We start from the raw sequence: 13,745 nt of genomic DNA on the forward strand, positions 1-13,745 counted from the left end.
AATGATAAGCTGGTAAGACACGTGTGTTTCTTGTGTGGTTTGTATGTTTCATAAGTGGGGCCATTCTGACAGGAGATGATGAAATGCTGGAGCCAAGGATCAGAAAAATTGGTGGTTGCCTTGGAAACAAGGAGACCTCTCTCCTATCCACCATTTTGAAGTCTCATTAAAATCCTCTGACTCAAGAGACCATGAGGCCTGAAGCTGTAAGCAGCCCATTCTCCTATTCCCACCCCCCTTGGGAAGTGCAAAGTAACTTCGACTCTCAGATCCTTTTGGTAGCTGGCTGGTTGGGAGGTGAATGTTGTTTGTAAGGATCTCTGAGTCAGCCTTCATGGCAGCCATATTACTCACACTTGGTTCAAATAGATAACTGTGCATAGTTAGGAGAGTCAGTCTGTATCACAGAAATCAGGCTAATCTAGGTTCAAATCCCAGGCCCATCTAACTTGCTCTGTGGCTTTGGGCAAGCCACTTAAATGAAATTATAGATACCTTGCAAGGTTGCCATATGGACAAGGAATCATATATATAGAGTGCTCAGTATATGTTAATGCCTAGTAAGGGTTCAAAAAGTGGTGGTTCTGACTGGGTACGACGGCTCACACCTGTAATCCCAGCACTTTGGGAGGCTGAGGCTGGCAGATCACTTGAGTTCAGGAGTTCGAGACCAGCCTGACCAACATAGCGAAATCCCATCTTTACTAAAGATACAAAAATTAGCTGGGCGTAGTGTTGCATGCCTATAATCCCAACTACTAGGATGGCTGAGGCAGGAGAACTGCTTGAACCCAGGAGACAAAGGTTGCAGTGAGCCAAGATCACGCCACTGCACTCCAGCCTGGGTGACACAGTAAAATTGTCTCAAAAAAACAGTGTTGTTTTTTATTATTTGGGCTGCAAGGAGGATACTAGTGTTCACATAGCTTAGCGAGCTGGCCTGGACCAGTTCTCTTTGAGGTACTGAAACTTGAAGGAACCACTTGAAGGAACCAGCTGAGCAGCTTACAGATGTACCCTAGGGGAGTATGTGGCTCAGATGGGGCTCAGGAACCAGAGAAGGAAGAAGGTGGGGTGAAGGTGAGTCAGCAGTCTGGCCAGACCAGTTGACGGAAGCAAGACCTGAACTGGATTCAAGAGAGAAACTTTCATTGCCTCAGGTTAAAGATGGTCTCAAAGGTTGACATTAGAAAATATAGAAAGGGGAAGCCAGGTATGGAGGCACGTGCCTGTGATCCCAGTTACTTGGGAGGCTGATGTGGGAGGACTGAAGGCCAGGAGTTCAATGCTGCAGTGCAGGACATTACCACCTGTGAATAGCCACTGCACTCCAGCCTGGGCAACATAGTGAGACCCTCTCTCAAAAAAAATTTTTTTAAAAGAATAATTGTAGGAAGGTGAATGAATGGAATGGATGTCTACTTTTCATTGACCTACTTGATTAGATGAATAATCTACCTTTAAAAAGCCACTTAATCACCACCAGGGCCATTAAGAAATAAGAAAATTTCAACAGTTGAAATAGGTCTTTGGTGCGTATGCCAAATGTGGAACTGGAAATAGGTGAATGATTCTCTAAAAACGAATGCGGTCTTCCTTGTACATACGTACGTGGAGGTAAGCATCTGACAGCTTGGAGGTTGCAAACTGGAGACCTTTGCTGTCACATTTCTTTTAACTTGAATAATGTTTTAAAAGGTTTCACCTGGGTTTCTGTTTTTTCTCAAATATTGAAAGATGGAGTCACACATTCTTCCATAGCAACAGTCTGCCTGCACCAAGTCCCCACTGCCTCCTGTGGGTATTTGAGGGGTAGGGGACTTCAGAAAAAGTTGCTAAAACCAAGAGACTACTTTTTAGGGATTTCAGGCTATTTGCCACTCCCTCCTTGAAATGCTCTTGGTTTTTATACACTGCTCCAGCCTTTTCCTCCCACCTCTCCAACTGCTCTTTTTCATTCCTTTCTACAGAAGTCCTTCCTCCTTTGCTGTCCTCAGATTCTAGGAATCTCAGGGCTCTATTTTAGATGTTCTCTTCTCCCTATTCCATACAGTTTTCTTGGTTAACCTCATCTCCTCTCAAGGTTTTGAATCCCAGCCAAATGCTGCTTATGTCCATGGTAGGTGTGCAGTACATATGGGACTGGTGGAATCGTGAGGAAACACAAGATGGGAGGATTCTGGGGTGAATTCAGTTTTTGTTTTGGAGACAGGGTCTTCTATGTTGCCCAGGCTGGTCTCAAAGTTCTGGGCTCAAGTGATCCTCCCAACCTCAGCCTCCTGAGGAGGAGATGGGATTATGGGTGTGCACCACCATACTCCACCTGGTGTATATTTTTTATGTTCTGTTCTTTCACTGATCTAAACGACTTATTTTTAAAATCATAATGCTTACTTTGGAAACTTACGAAAATATAGACATATACAAATAAGGAAATAGCAATGGCCGACAATCCAAGATAACCACTGTTAGTATTTTGGCTATTTAACTAGGACCTCTCTCCATGACTTCCATCACTCTCTATCCCCGCACCATAATTTTTTCTTCATAATCTCAGTGTCCTTTTTATTTGCCACTTTATTTTCTATCTTCTTTACTACATCTGTCCATTTGTCCACTACAACCACCCCAGGTCCTATAACAGTGTCTGGCATCCAGAAGGCATGCATGCACATCATCTTTGTTGAATAAATGAGTCAATGTCATTTTTTGTGTGTGTGTGTGTGTGTGTGTGTGTATGGAGAGAGTGAGCAAGCACTGGATCATACTTTGTATACAATTCTAGAGTTTTACTCACTTACCATTACCTTTCTGCATGCTACTGACTTGTTTAAAACCCTTCATTGATTTCTTATGTTACCCTAGAACAAGGTCCAAAAGCCTTACTTTAGCTCACAAGCCTGGGTTTTCACAGCCAAGATGTCCCCCAGAATTAACTCCCCTGAGGATAAAAGGTTAAAAAAAAAAAAGTAAAACAGAGTGGTCAACATTAAGACATAAAAGTATAAAGATATGTACAGTAATTATAAAAATTCAAATTAAAACTAAACCAGAATATTTACATATTTATTAAATCTTTACAATCAGTAATTATAATCAAATACACAATTATATACAGGATTATATACATTTTGCCCAGACTTTTACATCACAGTACATAGTTTCCCTTAGAAATATTGTATACATTTATCACCAAACGATAAAATCCAACAACAGTAGTGTTACAGCACCTGTTAGTACAGACATCTTTTTCATAAATTACATCATAAGAAAATATACGGCTGTAAATTGGGCTTTTAAAAATGTCTTTTATAAAATCTGAACATACAATATTTCATTCACAGAATGTTTTTTTTTTTTCCTATGTTCTGACTGAAGCCTTGTGCATAAAACGACCGGCTGGAATATTTACTAAATTCTACCCCCTTCTAAAATTATAAGCAGTATTTGAATTACTTATGCTGAGCTTTCTTCATGATGAATTTGGCATGGGGTTTGGTGAGAGAACAAATGCTGGCTTTACTATAAAAATGTTGTGTGATGGTAACTTTCTAAAACTTCTTGAGAGAGTAATTATATTAGTGAAGCTAAAATCAGAGAGTGTACAATTTTTCATTTTACTAATACCGTAAAGAAAAAGGGAGAAGTATAATGGCAAAAGTTAATTTGCTCTGAAACAATTATCCTCTTTCTGGAAGCCTATTACAATTTAAGAAAAGAAAACCTACCCAACAAAATATCCCATACCAAACATATCTAGTAAATTACAACTCTTTTACACTTAAAACTTTATGGGAAAACTACTGCAGATAAGGGTATCTCATTTCAATGGACTTTTATATGCAGAAAAAAACTCTATTTTATTTTTAGTAGGTAAACAAGTTTTAAAACTTGAAAATACCTGAATTAAATACTTGCTCTACTATCTGTTAACTTTCAGCTAAAATCCTCACTTGATTCCGGATTTGTAAACATTATATAAATCTTTCTTAGTCAAACAATTTTATGGCTGTGGTGATCACTTCAGCTCTACTTCTAAGCAGTCAACATTTAACTGAGGTAGACCAGATGTTTCTAAATTCGGGGTTTCACAGAATCCCCTGAATCTTTAGCAAGTTACTAAAATGTCTATAAAAGGTAACTAAAGAAACAAAACATTAAAAAAAAAAAAACTAATGCCTTTGGAATTTTTAATGAACTCAAGAACGACTCTGTGGCAGTATGTCAAGTACATAAATGAATGTAGAATCAATTACAACATCAGTGTTTTTAAACTGAACATTATGTCCTCTTTTCTTAATTAGAGAAAAATTGAGTGTCATTCCTTTGGGGTATTAAGAAAAATTGGTTAAATTTTTTCCTTTTCTTTTTTTTTAAGGATTTACTTTTCTTAACAAGTGAACAATTTGCTTCTAAACGTCAATGAAGGGCAACAACTCCCTCTAATGGCCAAAGGAAGAGAGTGGCAGTAAGCTGGCTTTTCCATATGTGTCACACAATCCTTCGTGCCATACAGTTCTCCTTGTTGGAAAAGAAATTATGTTGTTTTGGTAACTTAGAAAAGTTAGATTTAGACAACAATGGCTTTCAGCTACAAATACAAAATCAAATCCATGTATATAAGGCTTCTGTAATCAATGTCTTAGAGGAACATCTGTTCATTTTCTCCAAGCCCCAGTCCTATAAATCAAGGCAAGTCAAGTAATTAAGCTTCAGCTATTTTGGCAGCTTTGCAATTAAAATGAACAAAGCACTATGTCTATCCTTCCATATACTATATATATATTATAGTTCTATCTTGTTACACCAAATCTCACATGCAGAGAGACTAAAATTATCCATTTTGGTTTCAGATATAATTAAGAGCCAATAAGGGTCTTGTATACTATTCTTTTTCCCCCTCCCCAAAGTGAATTCTCCATTACATTTACTACTCCCTGACTCAATTATGTTTAGTTGGAATATCTGAATGCAGGTATTTATCCTCTCAGAAAAGAATCTGTTTACCTGGGATCTAAGACATACTGTACACGAATATACATAACTACAATACAGCACTGCTGTTTTTAACAGCTCCACTTACAGCTCATCAGTATCTCACAACTGTGTTTTAGGGAAAGGTTATTGTGTAATGTCATGAAAAGAGAAAAAAATTACATCTCTCAAATATTCCTTTAGAACTGATTCAGGCTAGTTTAAAAAAATAAATAAAATGAATAAAGCCATGATTTCAACTACAGGGCTGTCTACAGATATCAACAACAAAATTTTAAAAAATTTAAAACTTAAATGTGGCCAGCACCAGACTACAACAACAAAAAGAAGGGGGTGGGGGAATTCTCGTTAAGCTATATGGCTATATGTACTTGCTACTGTACTTTTTTTTTTTTTAAACACAGGTCACTATACACTAATTTTCAAGTCCATATCAGAAGGAATATCTGTTAAAAACAAAAACAAAAACCATGATTCAACAGAAAATGTGACAGACTCCTTAGGTGCAACTTTAGAAATCTAAGTTTCAAAGGAGAAAAACAGTAGTTACTCCAGGAACTTTAAAACACTAACCACAGTTTTATCATGGCTCTGTAAGACAGAAAAATGGAACAAAATGTATACAGCTGTTGGCGACATGAGCCTTGTGGCTCAAATTGCATACCAAACGGGATGGAGTAAGGCTGATGGCTCGAGGTAACCACCTCTATGAGAAATGAACTGGAAAAGACTTATCAACTACCTTACAAGGCTAGGTTCCATTTCAGAGTAGTCACGGCTTTCCCTATGGAAGGCCCAATGGGAGGTTCTTATTGCAACACCATGGTTTCTCCCTTGCTCCATTTTTCAGAACTCTTAGGTAAGCAATCTCCACAATATATTATATGACCTTTTTACCTGGTCCCACTGATTAGTCTTTATGCAGAGAACTCACTGAGAAAGTACACTGGCTTCACCTTTGGTTTAAATAAAAAGGACATTGTTAAGAGGGAACAAAAAAATCAAGTCATTTTGATCATTTGTCACTAAATGAAACAAGTGAAAGCAATGAGCAAAGACTGTTTTCACCATAAATGCATCTGCTTCACAACCACTTAGGTCACTTAAGAGCATTTTTGTGAAGGCAGCATAATCAGAATGCCACAATACATCGTAGACATCTTCCCAAAAGAGCCTCTAACCCCAAAACCAAGAAAGGCGAGCTTCCTTTAATTAGAAGACTATCGAAACTCCTATTCCCCACTCCACTATTAAGTGAATTTTGTTTCTTGTCTCTCCACAGACTACAGAAATCTGGTTCCCAGGAATGCTCAGTAACCTTTGCCTGGCCTGAGGTGTTGCAGGGTGGTGCAGTGCTGCATTTGAAGGGGAATTGTGGATTACCATTTTTGATGGGACCATTTTAAACAAAGTCATTTCTAACAAAGCATGCTCCAGATTCTTATGGTAACTACGCCAGTCAGAACGTGGTTGTTCTCACCATACTTAACGCCTCCCATCAGAGAGCCTGCTTAGTATTAGGGTGTCTATTAACCACACACATTTACCTTCTCTTTTTAAATACCTACCAACAGATTGTTTAGTGAGTCATAGCTCATCCTTCTCCATCATTTCAAATGCTTCTATATCTTCATTCCAGTCTGCTAATATGGAGTCTATAGGCTGGACCTTTTTACCCCAGCTAACATTAGGATTGGAATCTTCCTCAGTTTCTGATTGTTCTTGAAGCTGGTTATCTAAATCTGTACATTCACCATTAAGATTTGTAGTCTCATGGTTTTCTGTGGGATTAGAAGTCTGTTCAGAAGCGGAAATGCTTGCAGCATTGTCCATATCTGCTGGAGATAATGATTCTGGGTAAGAGTTTAGAGAATTTTCCTCAGAAGACTCTTGATCAACCGAATCAACCTCCTGAGAACTTGATGAAACCTGCTCAGCACTCTGATTCTGAGAATCATTTTCAGGGGATGATTGTTCTTCATTTTCCATTTCAGGATCTGCATGAGAAAGAAACAAAACTCATGCTACTTCTCTAGAAAAAAGTACTTTCCAAACATACTGGTTTTTGCAAGAAGATGAAATAACAAGTTAAAGAGAATCATGTTAATGCAGAATGTGAACATCAGCAATGAAATGAAGACTGTCTTTATGCATTCACATTTTCCTATATATTCACTGTGCAAAATGTGTCAGTATTAGAAAATAAACGTTTTTCCAAATTGGAAGGAATGATAGTAACTAAGACTGACTTCGGTGGACATTAGTAAGCTGAGAAGTACACTAACCAATAATAATACTAAAATATGTAGAGATTTGCAAGATATGGCTAAAATTTGTTAGATACCTTAAGCTTATACATGAGAACATATCAAATAGAATCCATTTTAAACAGCATATATCATTGCTATATTTTAAAATACTATTGCTTTGAAAAGTGAAATTCCTACTCAGTAAGCCATAAAGATGCAGATAACACAGATTTTTTTGAATGAGTGATCAAAAATATTTTCACAAGACAAGAACTGAGATTATTTATAAAATTCTATTATTGTAGGCACATGAATTATAAGATATAGTCATTCTAAAATCCACTGGAAGGTTAAACCTCTTACAATGAATATACAATGAGACCAATAGAGGCATTTTATTTGGGGTTCCTATAAGAAAGTGCTTAAAATAGCACTGACGCCCAAATGCTACATCCTGTTCAGTCTCTGCCTCTGTGATGCAGCTGGCCAGCAAGCGTCTTCCAAGTGATCACTCTGCACAGTGCTAGGGATAAAATGGGAGCAATACCAAATGCTATACCTGCCCTTATGGGCCTTACAGTCCAATGGGGGAAAAAGATATTTACTATGCAAATAATCACAGAAAATACATAGAAAACTCAACCATGACATGTTATGAAAGAAAGATAAGGATGTTGGATGCTCAAATCCCTTATGTAAAATAACACAGTATTTTGCATATAACTGACACACATCATCCCATATGCTTTAAATCATCTCTAGATTACTTATAATACCTAATACAACATAAATGTTAAGCAAATCATTGGTGTACTGCATTGTTTGGAGAATAATGACAAAAAAAAAAAAAGTCCGTGTATGTTCAATATATGGACTTTTCCTTCTTGAATATTTCCTATCCACAGTTGGTTGAATCCATGGGGGCAGAACCCACAGATACAGAGGGACAACTGTAAAGCGATTTGAGAGGTTCCTTCAGAAAGTGACACTTGAGCTGAGATTTAAAATACACGTAGAGATAATAGTCAAAGAAGGGAGGGCAGATGATTTATGTAAAAAACGGAAAAACCAAAGGAAATGGAGACATGCAGGAAGGTATGGGTGGGCACTGTTGGGACAGAGAAAACGATTCCCCAAAATATGGTGCTTCGGCATGATGAATGCTTGGAAAACTGAAAGGCCTCAGAAATAAGCCTCAGAACCAAAATTTGTCTCTGACCTTCCCCTGCTTCCCCTGCCTCCCTGTCTCTATGATCCTCTTTCTGGAAGCAACTGAGGGGACTCTCTCTAGAATTTTCTTATCAAAGGAAGCTTCTTTCCAAAAGAAATGCAGTTGTCTCAAGAATCCCTCCCTAGGACTCTCATCAAGCAGAAAAAAACTGAACCATCAGAGGCCAAGCGCAGTGGTTCATGCCTGTAATCCCAGCACTTTGGGAGGCTGAGGCGGGCGGATCACCTGAGGTCTGGAGTTCAAGACAAGCCTGGCCAGCATGGTGAAATACTGTCTTTACTAATAATACAAAAAATTAGCCAGGCATGGTGGCGGACGCCTGTAATTCCAGCTACTTGGGATGCTGAGGCACGAGAATTACTTGACCCCAGGAGGCAGAGGTTGCAGTGAGCTAAGATCACACCACTGTATTCCAGCCTGACTGAGTGAAACTCTGTCTCAAAAAAAAAGGAAAAAAAAGCCATCAGACAAGAGTAGACTGGGGTCCTCACCACACCCCAACAGACTTTTCTTCTGGAGACAGCTCCAAGAGATTAGACTGGGGACTTTCTCTGGACAATATGCAAAGAGAATCATTTACCAATCATTGAGCATTGGGCCTATTCATTCCCTCGTATTCCTCTCCCGGAAGAAGAGGGTAAGCTTCAACCTTTTATATTTTGTATGGCTCCTGTGCACACATGTACACATAATTATTATGGTTTCTCTTGTTAACCTGGTTTTTTCTTTAAACAGAGTTGTCAGCTGTAACCCTTTATGATGGAGAAGAAAGGGATTTCCCCCTTTCTGCCCCTACTACACACATATATTCACCCTGATTAGGTGGGATTACCTGACTCTGAAAGTTTACATTCCTAGGGTGTTTTTTTTTGGTTTTTTTCTTTTTTGGGAGGGAAGTTGAGAGGTGGATTGAGGAGTTCCAGACAATCTCTGTCTTCTAAGCTGTGAAAAAGGTACAATTTAATTAGGCAATTAGGGAAACCAATGATGGGACCAAAGAAAGATGAAGGTAGCTGGCTACTGGCGGTTTATTTATCCTAGATTCCCTAAATTCAAGAGAGAACAAAAAGAAACACCTCCGGCCAGGCGCAGTGGTTCACACCTGTAATCCCTGCACTTTGAGAGGCCGAGGCACTGCCTGTAATCCCAGCTACTCGGGAGGCTGAGGCAGGAAAATTGCTTGAATCTGGGAGGCAGAGATTGCAGTGAGCCGAGATCATGCCACTGCATTCCAGTCTGGGTGACAGAGCAAGACTGCCTCGGGAAAAAAAAAAATATCCAAGTTTTTTTCTCGATTCTATTATTCCAGATTAGAAGAAGAGGAGGAAAAGGTGTAGGGTTACCTGGTAATGAAGATTGTGCTTGTGATCAAACACTCTCCTAGGGTTACATATACAACATTATTTTGGAAATCTAGCTAATGAAATTGGGCAACAAAGTAGAATAATCAATGTAAATATAGAAAAAGATCAAATTATTTGTATTTTTGAATTGTGATCATATACTATCAAAGCAACTCTAATTTAAAAAACTATTAAAATTGATAAGTGAACTTGGTAAGGAGACTGCAAATATCAGAAACTCCTTTGTAGTAGCAATAACTAGCTAAAAATATAATCATTAAACCTTTTCATAATAAAAATAAAAGCTACAAAACACAGAATTAGATTTATTATAAAAGGTATAAGACCATATACTATAAAATCATAATGAGAACCTAAAACAAGATTTGATTAAATTTATAGGTATATTCTTAAAGGAAAAGTCTTAACATTTAACATTTTCCTAATTTATATGTAAAGTATGCAATTATATAATTTCAAAATGAATCTCATTTGTACTTCTTGTTTCCATTTTAGAACCAGATACAATTAAAGTTTCTATAGAACAGCATATGTCAAAGAAAGGTCATGAAATTCTAAGAAGAATCAGTGAGGGGGGACTTGCCCTATCAGATAATAAAATTTACTCGAAAAGCAAATTGTTGTATTATTGGTATGAAAATAAACAGACTAGTAGAACAGAAGGGCAAGTCTAGAAGCAGATCCAACTAGGCAAGAATATTTGTTATAAAGCAGGCAGTTTAGCTGAAGGAGATTCAGGGTTTGCTTCATAAATGGTATTTAGTAACTGACAACTCAATTGGAAAGAAAGACTTATATTTTAAAATTCCATATGATTTAGAGACCAATATGTAAAAAATGGTTTAAAAATGCCAGAATAATTTAGGAAAATATTATGTAAAAATAGGATGGAGTGATCTTCTGAAGTGAGAAGGGAGACCCAGGGGTCTTAAAGAAATTAATTATTTCTGATTACATAAAAATGTTATAAAAGTTACATAAACAAAGTGAAAAGATGACATGTTGGGAAAATAGTGTGTGTGTGGGTGTCTGTGTGTGTGTGTGTGTGTGTGTGTGTGTGTGTAACCTCTGTCTCTATGTGTGTGTGTCTTTTCCAGATAATTCATAGAACTTCTATTTCTTTATGTGTATGTATGTAAATACAGAAAAAGAAATGCACACAAATAGAGAGATCCTATAAAATACCTAGAAAAGACAATCTTATTTAAAGAAGGCTAAACATATGACTAGGCAATCCAAAAAGAGAAAAAATAAAAAATTTACCTATAAAGGGAAATATGCTGACTAAAATTAGGAAGAAACATATACTCTCATATCTTGCTGGAAGGGATGTGAGCTGCTACAATCTTTTTTGGAATGCAACTTGCAACATCTATTAAAGCTAAAAGATCCATATCCTTTCCGCCACCATTCCATTTTAGTAAACCTCAAAATTCTAGAAAAGTAAAAGTATGCATATGTAAGAAGATATGTACAAGAATGTTACCTGCACCATTGTATACAGTGGCAAAACAAAAAACCTGGAAACAGTGTGGATGCCTAATAGTGAGATGTTTAAATAAATTATGGTACAGTCACAATACAAAATGTAATGTAGCTTTCAAAATAATAAATTATGCTATCCTACTAGCTTGAAGGCATGTCTTTAATATAGCTTTAACTGTAAAGAGCAAGTTAATGAACACTACATATATTTAGAAATGAGAGAGAGAGAGAGAGAGAGAAACTTTGAAGATACCCATAGAAGAAAATATTTTAGTTTTCGCAAGTTGAAGGAACTATAGAACTACTAAAAAGTCAGAGAACTACAAAAAGAAGAGTTAAAATCTGCTACACTGCTACAAATCTTGATCCTAAGCTGCCTGTTTTCATCAGTATGTGCCATCAAAGACCTAAGAGCATAACAACCACAATATTAAATTCAGGAATGGTACATCAGAAATACAAGAAAAAATAATGGAGAAAATCTCAAAATACAGAGAAAAGAAAATCAGTACGTTTAAATAATAAAACAGGAAGTGAACCTTAGCAAAGACTTAGAGATTGGATGTTGTACAACCATTCATTCATTCATTCATCTGTACATTAAATGTTTACTGAAAGCAAGGAATATAGAGATGAGAAGCAGGCAAAGAACTATATAAGTATCATAGTAGAACTGTATTATAAAGACACCCTTGGCAGGTGCAATGGCTCACATTTGTAATCCCAGCACTTCGGGAGGCCAAGGCAGGTGGATCATGAGGTCACGAGTTCAAGACCAGCCTGACCAACATGGTGAAACCCCATCTCTACTAAAAAAACAAAAATTAGCCGAGCATGGTAGCACACGCCTGTAATCCCAGCTACTCAGGAGACTGAGGCAGGAGAATTGCTTGAACCAGGGGTTGCAGGTGAGCCAAGATCATGCCACTGTACTCCATCCTGGGCAACAGAGCAAGATTGTGTCTCAAAACAAAACAAAACCCTTAAATTTTACCTGGGAGAATAACAGAAAATTTCCTAAAGAAGTTGGCATTTGAAATTTAGGATGTCTAAATAAATGTTCTCAAAGAGGAAAAGGGCCATGAGGAAGGGGATAGGGATTGACTGGGAACTTGCAGAAAAAGGGAAGAGATGGTGCAAATGTGAAAATGCATGAGAAAAACGTGCCTTGGATGGAGATGGGGAAGTTAAGTATCAACTCTGCTAAGAAGAACGTTTCAAATGTTTCTCTCCAGGTAGAGTTTATCTGCATATGTACTAGATTTTTCTCCTTGGGATCAAATCCTTTCCAACAGCAACTTAAGGTCTATGGTTCAGCTGTAGAACATTCACCCCAATCAAGTTCAGTGGGGGATAATCAGGAAAAGTGGCCCTGCCTGACTTAAATCAGAGCAAGGCAAAGAATGGAACTTTCTTTTTCTTTCTTCCATTTTCTCTGCCTCTTTACCAGATAGACACAAATAGAGTAGGCTGAAAACATCTGTCTAGAGCCCTTAAGAAACTATAGGCTCACACTCTTAAGTTGCAAGCATGACAATGTATTGGAACGTAAAAATGCTGATGTTTCTTCCCTGTGAGAAATACTATTGAAAAAAGGAAATTTAATTGTAAACTACTTCAATTTAGACCTAAAGGTAACAACACATCGCCTTTTGTTTGTAGGCACAGGGTTGGAATAATTAAGTACCTTTATGAACTGAAATTCTGGGGAAATGAAACACTGAGAGATATGATAGGGAAAATTCTGTTCAACTATAGACTGTGGAGAGCTTAACTTTCAGAAGTGCCACAGGTTTGACCTAAGGAAGCAACACCACTTGATAAACATGCTAATGCTTTTTAGCTTCTAAAGAAGAATGTGTAATCAGATAACCAGAAAATTTCTGCTAGCAGAACAGCTTCAGATATGTCTATACTAATGGCATGGACTTATCAGAGTCAGACAGGGGTGAAGGCTTTTTAGGGCTTCTATTTTCTGTATTAATATATGAAAAGGACTGCTAAATCAGCACTGTGTGACTTCACAGGGAAAGTATGTGTTTGTGGAATGACATTTCTAGAAAAGGCAATCTGGAGAACATTTTATTGTGCAGATTTTAAGGATGTTATTATTTAGTGTACTTATATAATCCATCAACTAGTCCCTGTGATGGTACAGTACAGCCAGATACATAGTTGGGAGACAGAAAAGGGTGCTTTCTGAATCTTGTTCAGTATTACTCAAAGTATAGCTGAGGAGGCAGCTACAACACAGTCACCTAGGACGTTTGTCTGAAGTTTCAGATTCTGATTCCCAACACTCAGAAAGTCTGATTCAGTATTTGGAGCAGGACTCAGAAGTCAACACTTTTAACAAGTATATAGGTTGATTCTGACACGGGAGAAACGCTGACGTATGTGGTAATGGTACAGGACAAATGA

General features: G+C 37.5%; 1 protein-coding gene across 13 annotated transcripts in view; it reads right to left on the reverse strand.

Annotated features, from left to right (window-relative positions):
- Positions 1-3,038: 3,038 nt before the first annotated feature.
- The window catches only part of EDEM3 (ER degradation enhancing alpha-mannosidase like protein 3), a 66,463-nt gene continuing 55,756 nt past the window's right edge, over positions 3,039-13,745 (reverse strand). For all 13 annotated transcript variants that reach the window (XM_017524399.1, XM_017524398.1, XM_017524396.1 and 10 more), the window contains one exon: positions 3,039-6,992. In XM_017524399.1, the coding sequence (XP_017379888.1) occupies positions 6,583-6,992 (410 nt within the window). In that variant the 3' untranslated portion in view covers positions 3,039-6,582. The remainder of the gene's footprint in view (positions 6,993-13,745) is intronic.

This window comes from Cebus imitator, unplaced genomic scaffold (genome assembly GCF_001604975.1).
Source record: "Cebus imitator isolate Cc_AM_T3 unplaced genomic scaffold, Cebus_imitator-1.0 Scaffold33, whole genome shotgun sequence".
Lineage (NCBI taxonomy): Eukaryota > Metazoa > Chordata > Mammalia > Primates > Cebidae > Cebus > Cebus imitator.